Raw genomic sequence first — 24,853 nt, forward strand, 5'->3', positions numbered from 1 at the left:
TTGGTGTCCTGTCACCTTAAAGCAGACAACCCTAACCCCAAGTCCTGAAAGTATTTGCAGTGGTTAGTAGTTTTATAACTTTCCCAGACATTTCTTTTATTTACTGATAAAAACAATCACCAAGGTGCAAAAATTTGATGTATTATCAGTTTTAAAGTTCTGTAAGGTGTCCACATTCTCTTGGCCACACCTGTAGTGGGGAGAACACTATTCTCATCTTGACCAAGCTCACTCATTTGGTAGCTCATCTGTGAACTGTACTCTTTATATCACCTATCTCCTTGGGTCTGTTTCAGGGAAAGTTAGGGGAGGTAGCCAGGTATTTAATTCTCTCCTATTCAGTATTCTTTGGCTGTGGATAGGAGGCAAACAAACAAATCTGACAGAATCAACTGAGGAGAGGAAGGATTTATTTTGCTCATGATTTCCAGCAGTCTTATCCATCATGGAGGGGAAGACACATGGTGGGAGTTTCTGTCTATGGAGTTAGAGTTTGTGGTGGGGCTCCCCATATGGCAACATCAGGAGCAGAGAAAGCTAACCAGGAACTGGGTTGGGCTATTATCCTTCAGGTACCTTTCATTGATGACCTGCTTCCTCTAGCTAAGCTCAAAGGTACCACAACTCCCCAAATCAGTGTCATTGATTGGTGAACAAATACCCAACACAGGAGCCTATGGGGGATAGGCATTTCAGATCGAACAATGAAAGTGGCCCTCCTCTATCTAGTATAGGTCTATACTTCTTCCAAAATTAAAATTGATTTTCATCTTTTTCTTTTTTTTGATACTTGGATTAAATTTAGGGCTTCCTGCTCACTGGGCCAGTACTCTACCCCTGAAGAACACTCGTAGCTCTCATTTCTCTTTTCTTAGAGCTGTCATCTGGCTCAACCCAAAGTCTCTTTGACAAGTACGGCAGCATCCTGAGGAAGGAACCAGGTTTTCTCTCTCCCGAGCTTATTCGTGGTCCATTTTTCCTTTCTAACAGGGAGACGGAGACTGACACGTTCAAAGCTTCTTTAGTGATTCCCAGCAAGGACAAGGCCGCATTCCTCCTCAGTTACGAAGAGCTTCTGCAGAGGAGGCTGGGGAAATACGAGCACTCCATCAGCGTGCGCCCCCAGCAGCTGGTGGGCCGACTGACTGTGGAGGTGAATGTTCTGGAGAGGTCAGGCATCTCAGCCTTGGAGGTGCTCCCTCTTCACAACAGCAGGAAGAAGGGCAGTGGGATTGCAGAAGGTGAGTCATGCCTGACAGTGCTCAGGTATTATGAGATGCTCAAAGCTGAGTCTGGGATTTCACCAACTCTGTAAAAAAAAGTCACCTCTTCCAAAAAGGCTTCACATTGGAAGAAAGTCACAAAACAAAGACAAGGCTTTGAGTAATTTTTCTTAAAGGCCCAGCTTCCATCAAGAGATGAATAAACATTTAAGTTTGTTTTGACATTGTTACCCCACTCTGAGGAACTGATTGTAGGTAAAATTTCTAAACTATTGAGAATATTGTATCCAGGAAGCTGATAGTTGATGGGGGGAAGTTCTTCTGTGTATATGTTACCCTGCTGGTAGATTAAATAAAGCACTGTTGGCCAATAGGGAAGCATGATAGGTGGGACTAGGAGTCGAGGAGGATACGGGGAAACAGAGGCACAGTCAGTCATGATGGGAGAAGAGGTCTAGAACCTTTTCTCAAGTAAGAGAAAACCACATGGAAATACTCAGATTAGCAGTTATAGGTTAATAATTAAGTCAGAGCTAGTCAATAAGAAACCAAGCAAACGGACAACAGCTTCATAATTAATATAGCCTCCTGTGTGTTCATTTGGGACTGATGTGGCTCTGGGACAAGGTTGGAGGGAAGAATGTACATTACAGATAATACTTCTCAGACAAAACATCCTGTCAGTGTACATATGATATAGGAACAATTAGTAATGAGCAATGATCAAAAGTAATTCAGTATGTGATGGGACAAAACACAAAACACATCAGCACCAGTATGCATGATAATGCTAAATACGTGAACCACAGCAGAAGACTTAAAGTTGTATAAAACAATGATTTCATATTCAGAGTGTAAGGTTATGGGTACGTGTTTATAAAAGGCCATCTTTTTTATGGTGAGTGGGCTGGAAGCTAAGGCTTTGAAATGTTAGTCAAGAGGTCTGCCATCGACCTATTCTTGTAGCCCCACTAATCTCCTTTTCAGTATTCAGCAATGCCATATTCTTTCCAAGATTACATAAAGAAAATGTGTTTGCAGATAGCCTGGTGGCACCTACCTGTAATCCCAGCTGCTTGGGAGGCGGAGGGGGAGATCTGAAAGTGTAGCCTGAATTATGGAGTAAGACCAAGGCTAGAAGGCTGGAAAGATGGCTCAGCCATTAACGACTGGGCTCACAACTAAAAAATGTAAGACCAAGGTTAGACTGGACCACACAGTAATACTTCCAAGGTGAAAAGTCAGAGGGCACCTGGGATATAACTCAGAGAAAGATTTTCCTAGTGCAAGCAAGGTCCAAGGCTCAATGCTCAGTACTGAAAAAAATGTGTTCTGATGTATAGACAGTATTAAACAGTCATTTTTAACTCAGTAGCAGCTCTAGATTCAGACTTTTCTCAAATTCAGATTTTTTAAAACAGCATTTAACTTACTGAAGTAATTATGAAAGATTTAAGGTGGTATAGATACATACTTTAAAAACTGAAACCTATTACTGTAGAAACTTCCAAATACATTGCATATTTTTACATATTATATATTTTTCTTTTATTGAAAATAGATTTTCCCCCAGGATTTTCCTTTCCTCTTCTCCTCTCAGCTCCTCCCCAACTTTCTTACCATCCAGATCCACTCCCTTTCTGTTTCTCATTAGAAAAACAAACAGGATTCTAGGGAATAATAATAAAATATAAAACAAAAACTAACACATTAGAATTGGATGAAACAAACAAGCAGAAAGAAAAGAGCTCACGAAAAGGCATAAGAAACAGAGACCCATTCATTCTTACTTTCAGGAACCAAAGTGGTCTATTTTTAATCATCATTAATTCCAAATAGTTTGTGACTATCATTTACTTGTGTCTGTCTCAATGCTTGATACTCAACTACATCTGAATGTCACATCCAATCAAATAATAAGATTACTATATTCAAACATCACACCAGGGTTGCAGTGACAAAATCTCAGGTATCTGTGACCTTGAGAACAGGGTAATAGTAAATGAGACCTGAACAGATAAAAGTTCAGACTCAGAATTAAGAGTTCGTGGATGCTAAGAGAGTCCAGAGCAGGCACATTTTTTTCATTTATAAATATTTTATTAATTTTTGATAAATTGATACAATATATTTCTTTTTTAAATTAGAAACAAGCTTGCTTCACATGTCAAGCCCAGCTCAGCTCCCTCTCCCTCCCCTCCTCCCCTGCCCCCACCAACCCTCCCAAACCCCCCACCTAATCCCCATTCCTCTCCCCAGGGAGGGTGAGGACCTTCATGGGGGATCTCCAGAGTCTGTCATATCATCTTGGGCAGGGCCTAGGCCCTCCTCCATGTGTCTAGGCTGAGAGAGCAACCCTCGATGTGGGATGTGCTCCCAAAGTCCATTTGTGTGCCAGAGATAAATACTGATCTACTACCCAAGGCCCCATATATTGCTGAGGCCTCCTCACTGACACCCACATTCAGGGGGTCTGGATAATTCCCATGCTGGCCTCTCAGCCATCAGTCTGGGGTCCAAGAGCTCCCTCTTGTTCAGGTCAGCTGTCTCTGTGGGTTTCACTAATCTGGTCTTGACCCCTTTGCTCATCATTCCTCCCTCTCTGTCACTGTGTTCCAGGAGTTGAGTTCAGTGTTTAGCTGTGGGTGTCTGCTTCTGCTTCCATCAACCACTGGAAAAAGGCTCTAGGATGGCACATAAGGTAGTTGTCAAACTCTCTATCAGGGAGGGGCATTTAAGGTAGCCTCTCCACTACTGTTTAGTTTGCCAGCTGGTGTCATCCTTGTAGATCTATGGAAATCTCACTAGTAGTGTCAGATCTCTCACCAAACCTATAATGAGTCCCTCTATTACGATATCTCTCATCCTGCTCTCCTCTATTCTTCCCCTGACTCAACCTTCCTGCTCCCCCAGGTCCTCCTCTCCCTGCCTCTTCACCCCCTCTCTTTTCCCCAGCGCCCTGTCCTCTCCCTCCATTCTCCCAATTGTCTCAGGATATCCATCCCATTCCCCTTCTCTGGAGTACCATGCATATCTCTCTAAGGGTCCTCCCTGTTTCTCAGACTCTCTGGCAGTGGGATTGTAGGCTGGCACTCCCCTGATCCATGTCTAAAATCCATATATGAGTAAGTACATACCATGTTTGTCTTTTTGTGACGGGGTCACCTCACTCAGGATGGCTTCTTCTAGTGCCATCCATTTGCCAAGCAGGCACATCTTAACAGCAAAACTGAACTTGGCCCTTGGAAGCCACATCTGACTATGGAAGCTAAACTGTTGTCAAGGTGTCTGACATTCAGAAATGGCAGGAAATTGATCCTTCATCCTCATGCCATGTGGTGGGTAGTTATGTGGCTCGTAGGGCTTTGTGCAGCTATTGGTGTAAGTGGAAGGAAATCATTGCAATGGTGTTGAACAGAGCTCCCACTTGTGTGCAGCAGGGGCAGAGCCTGTCTCTGGGGGACTTTGAAACACTGCCGTACAGAAGCCTCTTGATCCAGAGTGAGAGTTAGTGGTTATTGTTTTATTATTATCATTATTATATTCCTTATATTTACTCTTTATCTTTAGACATCTTAAATGTATTAAGTGCCTTCAGAGGTATATCTGTTTCCAATCAACCTTTGCCTCTTTGCAGGATCTAATATAATGTCTTTTACATAGTACATGCCATTAATACAGCATCTTCAGAAGCAAATACACACAAAGAATGGATAATGTTTTCGAATTTAATATTTCGGTAATAGTAACTTTAGAGGGAACTTTTCTAGCTTTAACTGTTTACAGAAGTATTATTCAGTGGAAAAGGTTCCCAGAGGTGGCGGAGTACTGTAGCAGTAAAGTGTCTGTAAAGTGTTCCTTCCATGAATACACAGAGTCAGTAAATGTATCCTTAGGATGAGCTGAAAGCAACAGAAATGCAAGCTTGCCTAATTTCCAGGAGCTCCATAGCCCTTCAGAGCCGGATACGTGTTACGTGCCTCTGCTTATGTATATGTTTGGGCAGGTATGAGTTATGACTGTCAGTTAAACAGTTTCTTATTGTTTATAGATGGAGCTTATTAATATTTTCAAGGAATGTTTCCAGGCCATTGATCTCATCTGTTTATTATTAAGAAGATTGATTTCCCAGGTTTTTGTGGGAAAACAGATCCTCTGTCTTCCAGAACATGGGGATTTCACTGGAGTGTCCTCTAGCCCCATGCAGGGGCCCGACTTGCTCCCGGATGTTCCCCGTTGGCCTTTCCAGCTCTGTTTTTGTTCTTCCTGAGAATGGTGACCCCAGCAGCAAGGAGCACAGGATGTTGTGGTTTTGTCTGGACACCCTTGAGTGTTTCCAAAATAAATCGAGGGCAGAGATCACACTAGAGTCAGGCTTGTACCAGAACATGAGCTGGAACTGAGAGACTGTGACCCAAGGCTGGGCGTTCATTTCTCAGATAGATCCATCTGTGACTAAGAAATCAGATGTGTGCAATTTGTGTAGATGAGTCTCTGACCCATGGCTCCATTTCATCTTTTTAAAAAGTGATTTATTTATTTTTAGATTATAACACAAAGCCATGTGTTTCATCATGGCATCTTCATACACATGTGTCATTAGACTTCATTCTCGTTTGTTCCTTTCTCCCCTCCCCTCACTCACACCCCTCCTTCCTTCTTGCTGGCTCCATTCCATCTGTCAAGCTAGTCTTCCTTTTTCCCCACAAATATTCCATTACTCTCCGTATTTTCTGGCTCTGTTAGGATCTCATTCCTCCTTCTCATGATTCCCTTTCCAGTTTCATGTCTTATACAAATATACATACAAACATATATAGATACATATATGATTTTAAATCTAGATTTTGCATGTACAAAGTGACATGTAGATTGATCTTGCTGATTCGGCTTATTTCATTTAATAGTATGATTTCTACTTTTGTTGTCTTGAAGGATGCATCTTACCTAAGTGTCATTTGGTTAGGTACTAGGCAGAATATGTTGCCTATAGCATTTTCTCATTCAGTTTTGTTTTGTTTTGTTTTTCGAGACAGGGTTTCTCTGTATTTCTTTGGAGGCTGTCCTGGAACTTGCTCTATAGACCAAGTTGGCCTAGAACTCAGAGATACTCCTACCTCTGCCCCCTGCATGATGGGATTAAAGGTGTGAGCCACCAACGCCCAGTTCCTCATTCAGTTTTTTGTAGCAACTATATTAGTCCATATCTTTTCATGCTTGTTTTCTTTATGAAGAAGCAAACCTTACAGTTGTTGTCTGACAAACATTTCCTGGGGTGTTGCAACACACACATCTACTCATACTAGATAAGGAACCCATGAAAGACCAAAGTATGGATACCACCAAGGACCAACTTGGTGAACCAATGAGTTTTTATTGGGGTTACTGTCTTAGTTAGGGCTTCTATTGCAGTGAATAGACACTTTGATCACAGCAACTCCTATAAAGGGAAACATATAATTGAGGTGGCAGCTTATAGTTTCAGAGGTTTAGTTCATTATCATCATTGCAGGGAGCATGACAGCATGCAGGCAGATATGGTGCTGGAGAAGGAGATGCTACATGTTGATATGGATGCAAGGGGAAGTAGACTGTCTCATTGGGCATGACTTGAGCATATATGAGACCTCAAAGCCTTCTCCACAGTGACACACTTCCTCCACAAGACCACACCTATTCCAGTAAGGCCACTCCTAAAAGTGTCATTCTCTTTGGGGGCCATTTTCTTTCAAACCACCACAGTTATCTATAGGAATATGGTTGAGGGATTACTTGCAGGAACAGAAATGACTCAAAGACAAATGCATCACTGAAGTCTGGTACTTGTACTTTCTTTGGACTGCTAGTTCCCAAATAATGACATGGAGACTTTTTATTAATTATGAAAGCTTGGCCTTAGCTTAAGCTTGTTCCTAACTATCCCTTATAACTTAATTTAATTGTTTATTTTAATTTATATTCTGTCATGTGGCTTGTTACCTCTCCTTCATACTGTATGTCTGATTTGCTCCACATCTTGCTGGTGAATTCTCTGCCTCTCAGATTCTTCCCAGAGTTCCTATCTCTTCCCAGAACTCCTGCTTATCCTCTCCTGCCCATCTACTGGTCATTTATCTCTTTATTAAGCCAATAAGAAGGTGCCTTGGCAGAGACACATCTTCACAATGTACTAAAAGATTATCCCATAACAGAAGCCCACCCCAGCATAGCTGACAGCTCACAAAAGCTGGGAAACCTGCATCACACTGCACAGCCTGCAGGCAGTTTAACAGGTTGGAGAGCATCCTTTCCAGATGCCTCTGTTGGTCTAAACCTCTTCTAGGCAGCTGGATTGTTCCTGATTCTTCCAGGCTTCTCGTTTAATGAGGGAGTCTTCTTTTGCAACTTGGCCTGTCTGAGTCCTCTTTGCAGCTTACTACGTACTCTTGTAGGAAGGGGCCTAATGAATCTGGTCAGTTTCAGGGACTTCCTGAAGCTATTTGGAGTTGTTTATCTTCTTGCTTAAGGACCTTCTTGCAGGATGGAATGTTTTAATCTTGGGGGAAACTTTTACACAATACAAAAATGTAGAAATATATACAAGGTTGCATATTTGTTTTTTTTTTTTTTTGGTTTTTTTACGAGACAGGGTTTCTCTGTATTGTTTCGGAGTCTATCGGTCCAGCCCGGCCTCGAACTCACAGAGATCCGCCTGCCTCTGCCTCCCGAGTGCTGGGATTAAAGGCGTGCGCCACCACTGCCCGGCGCATATTTGATTATTAATGGAAACAAACTCTAAGTACAGATCTGATCCTAAGTTCATGCCCTTAATCATTGAATACACCACTTTTTCTTTAAATAGAAGATTATATGCTTCGGGGATTAGGGATTCAAATTTAAAGTGTCTTTCTAGTTAACTATATAAATAAAAGGAAGAGGTTCCAGAGAGATGGTTCAACAGTTAAGTGCATTCACTGGCTGCTCTTACAAAGGATCTGGGTTCAGTTCCCAACACCCAAACTAGTTGGCACCTAAGTACCTGAAACTCCAGTTCTGGAGATCCAATGTTCTCTTGCTGAAGAAAACATAAAGCATTATCTTTACCCTTGCCTCAGTTAATATGCCTGATGGACCAGAACTGAATCAACATCTATTGACCAGTTTGATTCTGTCTCATTACAGTGTTTTACAATGAACATTTTCTTTTGCAGCTAGGAGTACAGAATTTATAAAAAGAATAATGTAGTAAGTGAACCAGTAACAGTTGTCTGTTGTGTATCATATATAATTGTGTGTGCTCTACTTTTGCGTACCTGGCAGTGGTGTGTGTGTGTGTGTGTGTGTGTGTGTGTGCATCAGCATAAGTCACAGACTACTCTACTACTATTAGAATGATCACAGACCACAACATCTTTAAGTGATAGGATTTGTTCAGCGTTGTCATAATATTTACAGAACCACTGCCACATATGTACATGATCTGCCACATGTCTTGTGATTATTATGCAGCACATGTCAGTGTTTGAAACTTTCTCTGGGACATAGCTAGCTGGAAAGAATGCTCTTCCAGATGTGCACTGAGGCACATGTTTCAAATGTGTATTGTTTCAGGGGTTTCTATTTAATTCTGTCTGTGTGATGACTAATCATTGTTCTCAAATTGACTGGATTTAGAATCCCTTTGGAAATAACCTCTGTGTTTATCTATAAGGATGTTTTCAGAAAAAGTTGAACTGAGCAGAGAAGATCCACTCTGGATGTGGGTAGTGCTACCCCATAGCCTGGTGTCCTAGACTGAATGAAAAAGAGAAAGGCGGAGCACTAGCATTCAACTCCCTCTGCTTCCTGAATCTGGACATTACTTTTCTATTGCTGTGAAGAGACTTCATGACCAAGGCATCGTATAAAAGAAAATATTTATTGGGGGCTCCCAGTTCCAGAGAGCTAGAGTCCATGATCAGCGTTTCAGGAACATGGTGGCAGACAGGCTGGTGTAATGCTGGAGCAATAGTTTAGAGCTTGCATACCAAACCACAAATTAGAGGCAGGCAAGAGAAACTGCTTGGGAATGGCTTCTGAAACCTCAAAGATACCTCTAATGACACCCTTCTTCCAACAAAGCTAACCTCCTAATCCTTTCCAAATAGTCCACGCATCCAAACATAATTCTGTGTTCGTCACGGTGACCAACCAGTTGATTCTCCTGATTCCCTGGCTCTCCCGTTGTGATGAAGTGTGCTCTCAAACTGTGAGATAAAATAAAAGCTTACTCTCCTGAGTGGGCTTTCATGAGTATTTTGTTATAGAAATGAGAGAAGTAACTAACACAGCATGCTTATACTTTTATCTCATAAACAGCCTCTCTTCATCTTGTAGAGAGCTGAACTTAACACACTGCCTTTAGCAGGATTCCTCCCAGAACAGCTTTCTTTTTTCTGTTTTGTTTGTTTGTTGCCTTGAGATAGATCTCACTGACAGCCAAGGTTGACCTCAAACTCATGATCCTCCTTCACCAACCTCTATAATGTTGGTTTTATAGGTATGCATCACCATGTCCAGTTTATTTTTTTAGTTGACGTTTAATTTCATACTATAAAAATTACTCACCTTAAGGATACAATTAATTGCATTTTAGTGTTTGCAGATTTGTACAACCACCAGCACAATCTAATTTTAGAGTACTTGTATCACTCCCCAAATATCTATGCCTATATGCAGTCATGCTGTTACCACCCCAGCCCCAGGCACCCACTACTCTGTCCTTTAGATATCAGGAAGATATTTTAAAACTATACTGTGATTCTCATGCTTAGTAAAGGCTGGGAGTCACTACTTTGGGCTTCCCAGCAGAATTTAGGGGCACCAACTATGTCAGGATTTTGACTGATAGAAGCAGCTTTTAGCTCCTGGATTTCATAGGACCCTCACAATACTCTTGACTTTAGATCTTAAAAAACAAACAAAAAAAGAAACAAAATAAAATGATGTGTTCATAATTTCACGAATGTATGCTGCTCTACTTTCATAATATCCTCTCCTTCTCTCTGTCTCCCATCCTGCTGAGTCTCTTTTTCTTCCCCACCTGACCGTGAGTCTTTACTAAAATGTATGTTGTTCATCTTCTCACCAATAAGCTTTTTACTGTTGAATTTAGGTGAACTCAAAATTGGTTACCTGCCCTGTGGAAATTGCCTCTTGCCACCCCAGCTTTGACTCAGCATCACAGGCAATAGACATGGAGAAACAAAAGATCTGAACTGTTAGGATTTGATATGAGACTGTGTTTAGCTGTCTCAACCCCTCCACCCCAAAGCTTCCTGTAGTATTTTGACATTCAGTAATACCCCAAACTGAGTAGCTTAATTAGAAAGAAGAGAACCACTGAATACAGCTTATTCCACATTGCATTAGAAGTAGACGCTATTGACACATGTATTTGAGAGGCAGGTAGTGACCAGAGACTCATTGTGGTGCAAGCTCTAAGTTCTCTGACTTGAGACCAGAACAGTGTCATATGTTCAGGAGGGATGAATCAAACCTATCCCTAAGCTTTTATGTGTATTTTCCTTTACTGCTTTAACAACTGACTACCAAAGGTAGCTCTTGAGGTTATATTTTCAGTCCCCTGTGGTAGTGCCTATCATGGAATGGATGCTCATGAACTTTTGTTCAATGAATGAAGGAAAAATAGCTTTGTAATAAAGAGCTGTTATGTTTTCAACAGGTGCTACTCTAGTTTTGTCTGGTCTTGGGTCTATCTCTCTTATTGTTATGATGGAGGGATTAGAGGGCAGACATAATAATTACCTATTCTAGTTTTAGAAGATATTGATTTTAAAAAATTCTATGTTAAATCTCACTTTGCTAGAGCTGCTGGGTGAAATTTTGATGCCCAGTTACATTTTCTTTGTGGGTAAACCACAGATGTTGCCATGCCACATTCTGGATGTACTAACAGCTACTGGTGATTTGCCTAAAATTCAAGTGGAAGTGAACATCCTGTATTTTGATTTTCTAAATCCGGCAAGTGTCCATTACTAAAGTGCTATGTTGTGACTCACTACCAAGCCCCTGGTTCTACATTTTTCCCTGGATCCGGCTGCCTTTTGGCAGCTGGAAGGGCATAGCCCTGTTTGGCCTTGAGAAAAATCTCTGAACTTTTGCCAGGAAAACAAGCAATTGTTATGTGAAGTTTTTCAGTGTTATTTAGCTCAGAAGTGACTCAGGTGTGAATCATTTGGCTCCTGAGTTGGTTTTGTTTTCCTTCTTCATCCTGGCATGGAAGTCCATGTCACCTTCCTTGTTCTGATCGTAGTTTAGTTGAGGCCATCTGTGGACAGCATACTTAGATGTGAGTGTGTCACCTATGTCTGGCCCTCAGTGTTTAGTTCAATAGTGGGAGCAGCCCATTCTTTCTGTAGAACTTTGCTCATTGTTTCTTTGATTCTCCTAGTGTGTGAGGTAGATGTTACTATGTGAATGAAAACACCCATCACAGCTGTGACTAAAATCAGAGAGTCACCTGCTATGTCTGGTGACATACTTCCGTGATCAGTATCTTCAGTTCTCATGGAAGGCTGCTTTGTCTACCTGCCCAGGCACCTATGCATATGACAATCACTTTCACATTAAGTGTTCAGTATGTGTGAGCTTTCTTCACATTCAAAGATGGAAAGTAATATGTAACTTGAGGGAGGAAGAAGCTTAAAGAAGTAGTGAAGAAAGCAAACTTGTTAAGAAATTCTAGCAAAACCCCATAGATATAAAAAGAAAAGACCTCCTGAGTTCTAAAATATAAATTTTCCTTGCTTTTCTGTGCTGTGCAATGTTATCATGCTCATATGATGCTTTCTCCAAAAACAAAAAAAAAACCCCACACCAACTGTGCAGTTACTTTTTACTAATTGCTGAGACCAGTCAAGAAGCAGCATAGAATGAAGGGCTTGTTCTGGCTTCCCCTTCAAGGGACTCCTGTTCATTGTGCATTAAGTCATGGAGACGGGAGGATGAAGTAGCTGATCACATTGTGTCTGCCGTCAGAAGCAGAGAGCAGCAGATCATGGCTCACTTCATCCTTTGTATTCAGTCTGAGACTCCAGCTCGTTGAATGGTACTTTCCACATTCAGGATGGACCTTCTCACATCACTGTAGATGAGTCCCCGCAGACACACCCACAAGTGTGTCTCCTAGGTGACTCGAGATCCAGTGAGGTTGATAATCAATAGTAACCGTCACCATCAATAAGAAAACTGTTTAATAAGAGATTTGTAAAAAATAGCGATTTCTTCTCATTGCCTCTGATTTATTTTTATTTCAGTACTCAGCTGATTTGCATGACCTTTGTCTTTATTGGACCATTACATTGCAGCTGCCCAATAAGTCACTGTATTTTTGGCTGTCCGGGATTTAACTCAGTATTCAGGTGATGAGCTTTTATAAACAAACCCAGACTATCTAGCTTCTTTTCAGGGGAAATGAGCAGGCTGTGTTTGTTTGGGAAACCTTTTGTAAAAACCCCAGGTATTGGCAGCTTCGGGGTTGACAGTGGCCAGATACAAAGCCCGCAGGAAATAGAATCCAGGAAATCCCTCTGCTCATCGGCTTTTGGGGTTGTAGCTTCCAGCCCGTGTCCTTGAACACGGTTCTTTGGCTCCTACAATATGTGTAGTAATGGGCATCCTTCCTACAGCATTTGAGATTGTCTAAAGGAATATCTATTTGTGACTAGCATCCATGGGTGTCAACAAAACATGGCATATCAAGTTGAGGTAGGACTAACCTCCTTTCTTTATACTAAGGCAGAGTGAGACCACCCAGTATGGAGAATAGGTTCCAAAAGCCAACTCAACTTTTATTTTTTATTTTTATTTTTTTATAAATTTTATTTAGATTAGAAACAATTTTATTTTGCATATCAATCCAAGTTCCGCCTCCCTCCCATCTTTCCAAGGCCCCCACCCACACCCCATCCCATCCTCCATCAACTCCCTAGGGAGGGTGAGGCCTTCCAAGAGGGACCATCAAAATCTGCCAAGTCATTTGGGGCAGGGCCTAGGACCTTCCCTGTGTATCTAGGCTAAGAGGGTATCCCTACATAGGAAATGGGCTCCGGAAGTCCATTCATGTACTAGGGATAAATACTGGTTCCACTGTCAGAGGCCCTATAGACTGTTAAGTGTTCCTAGCTGACACATTCAGGGGGCCTGGTTTGGTCCTATGTTGGTTCCCCAGCTTTCAGACTGGGGTCTATGATCTCCCACTTGCTCAGGTCACCTGTTTCTGTGGGTTTTCCCAGCTTGGTCTTGACCCCTTTGTTTGTCACTCCTCCCTGCTGAAACTGGATTCCAGGAGTTTGGCTCAGTGTTTAGCTATGGATCTCTACTTTTGCTTCCAACAGCTACTGGATGAAGGCTCTAGGATGGCATATAAGGTAGTCATCATTCTCATTATAGGGGAAGGGCATTTAAGGTAGCCTCTCTACTATTGCTTAGATTCCTAGTTGGGGTCATCCTTGTGACTCTCTGTACAATTTCCCAGTAACAGATTTCTATTTAAACTTACAATGGCTCCCTCTATTAATGTGTTTCTTGTCTTGCTCTTCTCTATTCCTCTCCCCACTCAATCTGCCTGATCCCTCATGTTCTCCTCCCTCCTCTTTCTTCTACCTCCTCCCCCTACCCCCATGATCCCAATTTGTTTAGGGGCTCTTGTCCCTTTCTGCTTAACTGGGGGACCATATATGTCATTCTTAGGATCCTTCTTGTTTCCTAGCTTCTCTGGAGGTATGGATTGTAAGCTGGTAATCCTTTTCTCTATGTCTACTATCCATATATGAGTGAGTACATAACATAATTGTCTTTATGTGACTATGTTACCTCACTTAGGATGGTTTCTTCTAGTTCCATCTATTTGCCTGAAATTTTCAAGATTCCATTTTTTCTGCTGATTGTGTAAGTGTACCACATTTTCTGTACTTATTCTTCGGTTGAGAGACATCTATGTTGCTTCCAAGTTCTGGCTCTGTTTAGTTCTGTACCCTATATTTTAATTGGATTATTTGGTGTTTTGGTGACTAGCTTCTTGAGTTCTTTGTATATTTTGGAAATCAGCCCTCTGTCAGATGTGAGGTTGTTGGTTATCTTTTCCCATTCTGTGGGCTGCCTTTTTGTCTTGTTGACTGTGTCTTTTGCTTTACAGAAGCTTCTCAGTTTCAGGAGGTCCCACTTATTAATTGTTAATTTCAGTGTCTGTGCTACTGCTGTTATGTTCAGGAAGTAATTTATTGTACCAATTTGTTCAAGGGTACCTCCCACTTTCTCTTCTAAGAGGTTCAGTGTGAGGTCTTTGATCCATTTGGACTTAAGTTTTGTGCATGGTGATATATATGCATCTATCTGCAATCTTCTACACGTCCACATCCAGTTATGCCAGCACCATTTGTTGAAGATTCTTTCTTTTTTCCATTGTATAGTTTTATCTTTGTCAAAGATCATGTGTTCATAGGTGTGTGGGCTAATATCAGGGTCTTCAGTTCAATTTCATTGGTCTGTCTGTCTGTTTTGTGCCAATACCAAGATGTTTTCATTACTATGGCTCTATAGTAGAGCTTGAAATCAAGAATGGTGATGCCTTCTGAAGTTCCTTTATTGTACAGAGTCTATTTGGTATTCGGTAAGCTTCTTTTACTTTCATAGGCATGCCCTTCTTCAAGTTGGGAAAGTTTTCTTCTGTGATTTTGTTGAATTTATTTTCTGCACCTTTGAGCTGGATATGTTTGCCTTCTGTACTTATTATTCTTGGGTTTTTTCTTCCATTTCTTTAAGGGATTTTCTCATATCCTCTTTGAGGGCTTCTATCATTTTCATGAAGTTGTTTTTAAGGTCATTCTCTTCTGCTTCTTCTGCATTGGGATGTTCAGGTCTTGCTGGTGTAGAATTCCTAGACTCTGTGAGTGCCATATAAGTCTTTCTGTTGTTGGATGTGTTCTTTTACTCTCCTCTTTCCATCTCTTCTTCCAGTGGGTACAGGTGGTGTCTCTTCCTCTCTTGGTGGGTATAGGTTCAAGGCTCTACCCTCTCCTCTGTCCTGGAGGGTGCAGGGGCAAGATAGGAATGATGGCTGATGCTGGATGTTTTGTTCTGCCTCCAGGTCCATCTGGGAGATTTGGTGGTGGTGGGGGGTCTGGCGGTAGGAGGGGTCTGGCAGCAGCAGGTCAGGGGACTCCAAGAGGGAAAGGTGGGCTAGAAGACCCCTTGGCACTCACCTCTCTACCAGTGGGTAGAGGGGCAAGACAGCAATACAGCTCAAGTTTTTTGTTGTTGTTGTTTTGTTTTGTTTTGATTTTTGTTTTTTTTTTGTAGTTGTTTTGAGACAGGGTTTCTCTTCATTGGTTTGGAGATTGTCCTGGAACTCGCTCTTTAGACCAGACTGGCCTTGAACTCACAGAGATCCACCTGTCTCTGTCTCCCGAGTGCTGGGATTAAAGGCATGAACCACCAACACCCGGCCCCAGCTAAAATTTTAAAGACAGAATTTCTCAGTGAACCTGGAACTCACTGACTGACTTTCAGGTCAGAGAATCCCAGGAATCCCATCTCTATCTCTCAGCACTACCATGCCCATATTTCTGTATGGGTGCCAAATGAAACACTCGCCTTCACGCTATATCATCTTCTTAGCCCATAATATCTTCATTTTCTATAGATATGGGCAGGTCCCTCAAGTCAGAGTGAGAAAGAGCCTGTCATGGAAGGCTGACAGCCTGAGTTTGATCCCTGGGACCCAAGAGAAAAGGACAGAACTGACTCCTGAAAGCTGTTTTGTGACCAACACATGCATGCCCTGGTACACTTGTGCATCCTTACTCAATAATAATTTTTAAAAGATACTGCTCTTGAATTGTTCCCCGTAGTGGTAGAAACCCTGCTGGATCTCTTTTACTGTGTAGCACTTAGTGAGTGGGAGCATCAGGAATTTGGCTTCTTCCTGAATAACCAGAGAATCTACCCACTCAGTGTGTGTGTGAAATAAGTGCATTTATATGAAACTCATGAATTTTCATCATGAATGAACAAACATCAGCGGTCAACAGGCAAAAAAAAATGCACATCCTTTCTCGTGATCTGTATCAAAAAGCCTACTTAAATAAATCAGAAGAAAGAAGTTATAGGCTTTAAATTCCCAGGGCTTTCATTTTGTTATGAATGGATTAAGTTGGGGAACTTATAAAAAAGCAATTTTATGAGAGAGATTTGGAGCAAGATAAAGTGGGTGTATGCTGTTAGTTTAAAGACAAAGTGTTAGATTATTGTGGAATGTTGGGATAAGTGTACTTACATGTAACAAATGCTGTGACTATATTCTGCATGTAAAGTATGAGGTCTGGGTGAAAGGAATCTCCCTTAGTTTCCATATTCAGAAACCAGAGTCACCTACAGGACTTGTTGAAGTTCACTCCAGAGTTTTTGGTTGAGAGTTTCTTGGAAGGACCTGAGCACTGACATTTCTAGAACGTTCCATGGTGTTGCTGACCTCTTCTAAGACTGAGGCCTGCTTTAATGCTGCAGGTGACTCTCCCAGGGTTTGCTTGGACACTTGAAGTGAGGGATGACAACTGCAGGTGCCACTAGGATAACTTTCTTCGATTTAACTGATATGGCATGGCAATTGTTTCCCAGGAACTCTACCCCTGGCCTTAATTCTGCCAGCTGGAATGTCTCTGGATACCCTTAATCCCTTATAAGTGACTCAGCAAACACATTTACTCCAAGGAAAAGAACAGAGAAGTGTTCACTTGGCACACTATGCTTGTTATGTTCCATGCCACAGACTGTTCAATTTATTCTACTTTCTAACACCCATGTTTAAAATTTAAAAACAGTAAAATGCATAAAAGTTATGTATAAGTATTGATGAGTTGTACACACACATACACATTCATACATTTACATTTGGGACACCCATATTGCTATACTGTACATCAAACATAGGATACTTCCCATCAAAGGTTCTTTTATATTCTTTCTAACTTAGTGCCAAAGGAGCACTCACCCTACTTCAATTGCCTCTGGAAAGGTTGAACTTGACTTTGAACTCTATGTAAATGAAGAATAGAGAATACATTCTTCACTCTCTGATGCTTTCCCTCAACATGACTATTAGCATCACCTGTAGGTTCTTTCATTGTGATAGTTATATATCATCCTGAGTGTGACATTGAATTCCCCCTTCTACTTTGCAAATACAGAAGTTTGGTAATAACCTTCCTAGTGTAGTGCTTAGCATGAACCAGGATGGTGATAAATACACCATGTCACTGACCTTTTCAAGAACATAACATTAGTACTGCTATTAAGGTATTTTACAGATGGCTTGGTAACCTATGCAAGAACTCACACATAGTACGAAGTGGATCAGTATCTTTTTATTAATTATTTATTTTGCATACAAACTGCATTTCCCCTCCTTTCCCTCCTCCTGATCTCTCCCTCCACCTCTTCTCTACCTCCCAATCCAATTCTCAGAAAGGGTAAGGCCTCCCATAGGAGTCAACAAAGCATGGCATATCAAGTTCAGGCAGAACCATGCGCTTCCCCCTGCATCACGGTTGAGTGAGGCATCCCACTACAGGGAATAGGTTCCAAAAAGCCAACTCATGTACCACTGCTAGGGGTCCCACAAGCAGACCAAGGTACTTAACTGTCACCCACATACAGAGGGCCTAGGTCAGTCCCATGCATGCTCCATAGCTGTTGGTCTAGAGTCCGTGAGCTCCCAAGAGCTCAGGTCAACTGTCTCTGTGGATTTCTCCATCATGATCATGATTCTGCTTACTCCCTCCCTCCCTCCCTCCCTCCCTCCCTCCCTCCCTCCCTCCCTCCCTCCCTCTCTCTCTTTTGGTTTTTTGAGACAGGGTTTCTCTGTATTGTTTTGGAGGCTGTCATGGAACTCGCTCTGTAGACCAGGCTGGCCTCAGACTCACAGAGATCCACCTGCCTCTGCCACCTGAATGCTGGGATTAAAGGCGTGTGCCACCAACACCCAGCTTCCTCCTCCCTCTCTTCAAATGACTCTTGGAGCTTGGCCCAGTGCCTGGCTGTAGATCTCTGCATCTGCTTCCATCAGTTACTGGGTAAAGGTTCTATGATGACAATTAGGGTAATTCAGGCACCCTCTCCACTATTTCTAGGAGTCTTAGCTAGGGTCATCCTTGTGGAATCCTGGGAGTTTTCCTGGCACCAGCTTTCTTCCTAACCCCATAATTGTCTTCTCTATCAAGATATGCCTTTCATTGCTCTCCCTCTCTCTCCCTCCCCCAACTCGGATATTCTGATACCTCATGTTTCCATCCTCCATCCCCTCCCCTATATCCACCCCTTCACCAGTTTACCCAGGAGATCTCACTGTTTTCCCTTCCTAGAGCAAGTAGATCAGTATTTTAACACAAGTTCTTCTGACTCACTGGGATGGTTAATATTGCCAATCTGACAAGACCCAGAATCACCCAAGAGATAATCTGACATGTTTGTGAAGGATCATGTAGATTAGGTTTATTGCAATGGAAAAGATGAGTCTCACAATGGGTGAGACTGTTCCATGGGATGGGGTCCTGGACTGGATGAAAAGGAGAAATTGGGTTGAATAGGGCATTCATTTCTCTGCCTTCTGACGTTGGTTTCAGTATGAACAACTTCCACTCTGTTATAGTTTGTATCCTCTCAAACAATGAGCTCAAATAAACCATTTCTTTCTTGAGAAATTAACAAGCCTCCTTAGAAGAGGCCAGAAGAACTTCAAACATCCAACGGATGGAAGTCTAACATCCTGTGTCTATGCAAGAAGGTAATTCTTTCCAGGAAAAGTCTTTATGATCTCAGATATTTATTGTGTTTATATCTTACTTGCAGGTGATGTGGGTCCTCCCCCTTCTACTGTCATCAACCAAAATGAAACTTTTGCCAAAGTTATTTTTAAGCCTACTGTGGTCCAACAAGCTAAGATTGCCCAGAATGGAATTTTGGGAGATTTCATCATTCGATATGATGTCAAGAGAGAGCAGACCATTGGTGACATTCAGGTAATGACTTCGATGATACCACTATATGCTAAGCATGATCCTTTCTGTTCAATTCAGAACTATGGATTTCAATACTTACCTAAAGGTGAAAGATATGTCTGGTTCTCAGTAAAACTCTTTAAACCCAAAAATATGTCTTCAAAGAAACTAGTGATGCTCCCTTGCTGGCTGCCAAGGGTACCTATTTCGTGCTTCAGTAACCTAGACAGCAAATGAAATCTATAATATAATTTTCCCTGTGGTGTTTTAGATGAGGTTAGAATTTTAGCACTTCTTCAACTTTAATTAAAAGAGACTGTTCCGTAGCTTATTTCCCTTTAGGTTGTATTGCTGCAGAGACAAGGTGAGAATATTAAAATATGTGGAGGTGCACATTGAATGTAGACAACATTGATACCTCTCTGTGTAAGATGTTTAGTAAAAATAGATAATGAAAGAAGCAGGATTCTCAAGAACCAAGGTCAGAATAAGATGCATAATTTATGGTCTATGCATCTATACCTATGCTTACATTTATATTATTTTCAAGGTGATGGAGATTGAACCCTGGGATAAACACATCCTCAGCAAGCACTTTATCATTGAGATTTACCCCCAGCCCATGATGAATACTTTTAAAAGAGATGGTTATTATATTAATTTTAAAAGAGATGGTTATTATATTAATTAACAACTAACTCTCTTGGAGGGACCAAGACTGTAAATAATTTTGTTCTTGGTGTGGAATGTAGCTCTAGACTGTCTAATATCATCTTTATGTTTCATGCCATCTTTGTGTTTTGGAAGTTCCAAAGACTGTTCTAATAATGTCCTTCCTTTTACTTAATGCTACTTTGGTTACTTTATTTTCTTCTACCAGGTTCTGAATGGCTACTTTGTGCACTACTTTGCCCCTAAAGACCTCCCTCCTTTACCCAAGAATGTGGTTTTCGTGCTTGACATCAGTGCATCCATGGTGGGAACGAAACTCCAGCAGGTAAGTGAGTGCCACCTGCCCTTTATTGGATCATGCTTTGATTGGGACAATGATCTACCTTGTGAATTAAATTATATTCAGTTGGTGCCAAATGTCTGCTTTACTACCCAGCTATTCCTACTTACAGACATCATTATGCTGACTCATGTAAGCCATTGATAGATACTATGAATTGAAGAAAGCAGAAGGAAGGCTAGAGAAAACATATTGGCAGAGAGGACAATGTGTGTGAAATAGGAACATTGAGAGGGCCACTCAACAGTACAGTTAGCTGACCATGGTGATGTACATTGAAACACAAATACTTAGGAAACTAAGGCAGAAGGAACACAAGTTCAGGGCTAGCCTGAGATACATAGCAAGTTTCAGGACAGTCTGGGATACATAGTGACACCTAGTTCAAACAAGGCAAAATGAAACAAAACAAAATGAAACAAAAACATGCCATAGTAACAAAACTTGTGTTCAGTGAGGATTCCTTTATGAACAATGGAACAGAACCCTTACAAGTCCCTTTGGCATATCCACAGAACGAAGAATTCAGGTCTCAATGATTCAGGAGTAATTCTCACAAAATCAAAGCCCGTCTCCACAGCTCCAAGTTCAGAAGGGTCATTAGAGGGCATTTACATTGTTGGGTGACTTATATTGTTGTTTTTGAAAGTAAACAAAATTAACTTTTTTTCCCTTCTGGGAGATTTTTTTTTATTGGTATCTGATTTTGTGGTTTTCCTCATTTATATTAGTTTTCTGTAGTTTTAGAATAATGGCTTCTTATTTATTCTTCCTGAAAGCTTTTCTTTTCATAATTTATGAATTTGTGAATTCATAGGAGTGATATTAACTTTCATTGACAACTGGTCACAATCTAGATTCACTCAGGAAGGAAGCCACAGTCAGGGTTCATCTGAATAAGGTTGCCCAGGAGGCAAATCTAGGGAGATCTTTATTATGTTAACTGAGATGAGAAGAATCCCCACCATGAACAGCATCATTACCTAGGGGATTCTGAACCATCTAAGAGTGAAGAAAAGTAGCTGAGCACATAGGTGCATTAATCTCTAGAAAGACTATATTGATTTATAATAATAATCATCATCATAATAATAATCATAATCATAATAAACCTGTCCCAGATACATTAAATGGCTAAGTAAAGATAATCAGTGAGCTACACTCAAAGCTATGAAAAAATAGGTTCATTATTAACTAGTTTTATAGCAAAGAGCAAGTTTTTAAGGATAAAAATAAAAGATGAAAGTGATTACACAGGAAAAAAAACAATTATTTCAGGTAAAAGAAAAATGTAAATGTCCACTATAAATTAAAAAAAGCAATAAATGATTGGAAAGCTATATGCAGGAAAAAAGATAACTGTTTATCATCCATAAACAGTGAGCTATTCCAGATCACTAAGAAATAAACCTTCACAAGAAAGTGAAAAAAGTGTGCTTAATGATTATGAGGGTCCCGAGTACTCTCTCAACCATTAACACACACTTTAAAACATCATGAGGCTTCTACCCAAATGCTGGTGTTGATTTTCATTTTTAACAGTAGTTATGTATAAAAGATATTCTATTCAAGAGAAAACAGTTACACTAAGTAAAACACGCATGTAGATTCCCATAGGGCAAACTTATTATTATTGTAAGAATCAGCACTGAAGTGTTACTGGCTGCTGTGGCAAGGCTCATGGCAGGCTGATGGCCACTGGAAGGGGGAGATGGAGATTAAGGAAATCAGATTTATTCAGAGGCCAGCACCGTGGAAAATGGAGCTGGGACAGAGAGCAAGCCCACTCTCAAGAAAAATCAATCCATTTCAGGAAACTCAAAAGTTAAAAATCTCAAGCATTTTATAGGGAAGGAAACTAGGGTCTGTGAGCATTGGGCCACAAGGCTATGTGTTGGACTGGCGTTTGCCATCTAAGATGCATGTCTCTGGCCAGAACAAGGAATCAGTATCGACGCTACGAAAATGCCTAGTTGTGGTTAAAATATGTTTGTTAATTGAACATTACATCATTATATTTATGATGTAAACTTGTGGAAGACAAGGTTAATGAAATACTGTTGGCAGGTAAGACTGGTTTCTGTAACAATTTAGGCAAAAATGTATTCTTTCTTCAAATCCAACCCCTTAGTGCATGCTGTGTCTGTTTTATATAAAAGTGAAGGATGAGGTAGATCATTACACATTCGGATGTGATCTCGATATCACAAGACATCCTGGACTTTGTAAATAAAAGAAAGATCATTTCTTTAAAAAAAGAAAGCGAACAAAGGATGTAAGACAATCCATGAGAAAAACAATCATTAAGAATATGAAAAAGGGAGGCAAATACATTAACAAAGAAAAGCAACTGACAGGGATCACAGAGTGCTTGAAGCCTAGCATTCGTTAAGTCCTGGTACAACTCCCAGGTTGTGGTGATGCCCTCCTGTGATCCCAGCACTCTGGAGGTGGAGGCAGGAGGATCAGGAAGTTCAAGGTCACCCTTGACAACATAGCAGTCCCATGCCAGTCAGCGATAAATGGGAGCTTATTTAAAGCAAAAACAAACACACACAGCAAAAACAGCATAAAAATAAACACATTTTTATCTCCATAGATTAAAACTATACATATTATTAATTATTCATAAGGACACCTTGAATAATATGCATTTCCATATATTACAGAGTATTATTTCTCAATAAAGTTTTAAGAAGTACAGGAGTGGGAAAATGCTCAGCCAGTCTACAGTCGCCACCCCACTCACTGTGAGATCATTTGTTCCCAAAGGCTGAATCCCCTCCAGGGCCTGTCTTCGAGTGCCCAAGTTACTTCACAGCTTGAGTCCAAGACCAGCTTTAGCACACGTGGTCTTCTGAGCAGGTGGTGGTCAAGGATATCCTTATCTATAAGCTTGACTGTTGTCCACATTTGATCTCAGCACTTTAGGCTGAATGAGGCTGGAGGATTGTGAATTCAAGACCAGCCAGGGCTAATAATAACACAACCCTTTCAAAATAAATTAATAAATAAAAAGGGTGAAAAGAAAGAAAGAAATCTTGCCAAGTAAGTTTCAGAAAAGTAGAGGTAAATCACATCCAAACCATTTAGAGAAATCAACTAACCAAACAAACAAAGGAATGAATCAAGGCTCCTCTGAATTCACCTTTAACCATAAAATAAGCATGGGCCTCTCATATGGCTCATATACACACCTATGTACATATACACTGTGGTGGAGGGTGTCCTTAATGCAGGGTCTCTCATTGAACATGGAGTTCCCTGATTGCCTAGACTGGCTGTCCAGGATCCTCCTGTTTCTCCCTCTCCAGTGGTGGGATTACACACACATGCTGCCTTGTGCAGATTTTACCTTGGTGCTGGGTATGAAATTTAAGTTCTTATGCTTGCATGGTAAGCACTTTACAGAGACTGTACCATCTCTCCAGACACTTGAAGACCTCTTACAAATAGATTAGGGCAATATTCAACATGGTATTTATTATCCTCAGTATATTACATGAATTATGTCATATGGATATGTTCAATCTTTATAACCATTTCACTACCATTCCATTTTATCGATGAAGAACTGAGGGTTTGCACAGGTGCATAACCTGACCAATAAGTGGTAGGTTCAGGCCTTGGTTCCAGGTCTCCTCTGAAGCCCAGGAAAGAAACCATGAGAGCACCACACCATTGTGTGAGCTACATCATGCAGCCAAGAGAGGTGTAGGTGGATGCAAGATCAATGCTGTTTCTTAGTTTACGACGTAATTGAGAAGGCTGCGTACTAGAAGGCATGAGTTTCCTCCTTTGTGCAAGAACAATCCAATGACTGATGTGAGACCATCGCTATTCTTTCTTCTGTCATTTCTGGACATTAAAATCCTATTCCTTGCTAGTCACTGTCAGTTTGGCATGCTTCTTTCTACTGGCTTCTAAGCAACAGCATGGCCCCTTTCCAGGAGAATCACCCTGGGACAGCCAAACACATGTATGAGCAATTTGCAAAGCCCCTTGCTGCCTTGAGTGGTTTTGCAAACTCCTATTTTAGCAATCCATAATTTCTCAAAAGCCACAGCACTGGGTGAAAAGCTCGGCTGGCTTGTGGTAGTCTCATAGACGATGGTGTGTAACTGGTGAAAGAGACAGCTGTCCCAAGCACAAGGCTTCTGCATTGTGTCAACAGACTGGCAATATGAGACATTTGTCACAGGTCCGCTTGGATCCTGTTATGAATCATACTCCATGTTTTTGGCTTCTCATAACTTTGACAGGCTTGTACAATTTTGCTCTTCTTATCATTAGGTTAGGTGTATAGCTGGTATTTAATAATTAATCAAGGGCTTCGGAGATGGTTCAATGGGTGAGGGCAGTAGCCTTGCAAACCTGATGACGTGAGTTTGTCCCCCAAGGGTTGTCCTCTGACTTCTACACATGTGTAATGACACACAAGAGTGCATATGCCCCCCCAAAATTAATTTAGCAATAACTAACAGTTGGTTTATAAAGAACTGTAAACATTGAGCTGGGGTGATGGCTTTGTCAGCAAAGTGCCTGCCATGCAAGAATAAGGACTTGTTTTGGATACCCAGCAT

General features: G+C 41.1%; 1 protein-coding gene across 2 annotated transcripts in view; it reads left to right on the top strand.

Annotated features, from left to right (window-relative positions):
* The window catches only part of Itih5 (inter-alpha-trypsin inhibitor heavy chain 5), a 98,128-nt gene that overhangs the window by 33,340 nt on the left and 39,935 nt on the right, over positions 1 to 24,853 (top strand). For both annotated transcript variants that reach the window (XM_005071719.4, XM_040755534.1), the window contains exons 5-7: positions 991 to 1,241; positions 19,110 to 19,279; positions 20,139 to 20,255. In XM_005071719.4, the coding sequence (XP_005071776.1) occupies positions 991 to 1,241; positions 19,110 to 19,279; positions 20,139 to 20,255 (538 nt within the window). The remainder of the gene's footprint in view (positions 1 to 990; positions 1,242 to 19,109; positions 19,280 to 20,138; positions 20,256 to 24,853) is intronic.

Source organism: Mesocricetus auratus, unplaced genomic scaffold (assembly GCF_017639785.1).
Source record: "Mesocricetus auratus isolate SY011 unplaced genomic scaffold, BCM_Maur_2.0 Super-Scaffold_100013, whole genome shotgun sequence".
NCBI lineage: Eukaryota > Metazoa > Chordata > Mammalia > Rodentia > Cricetidae > Mesocricetus > Mesocricetus auratus.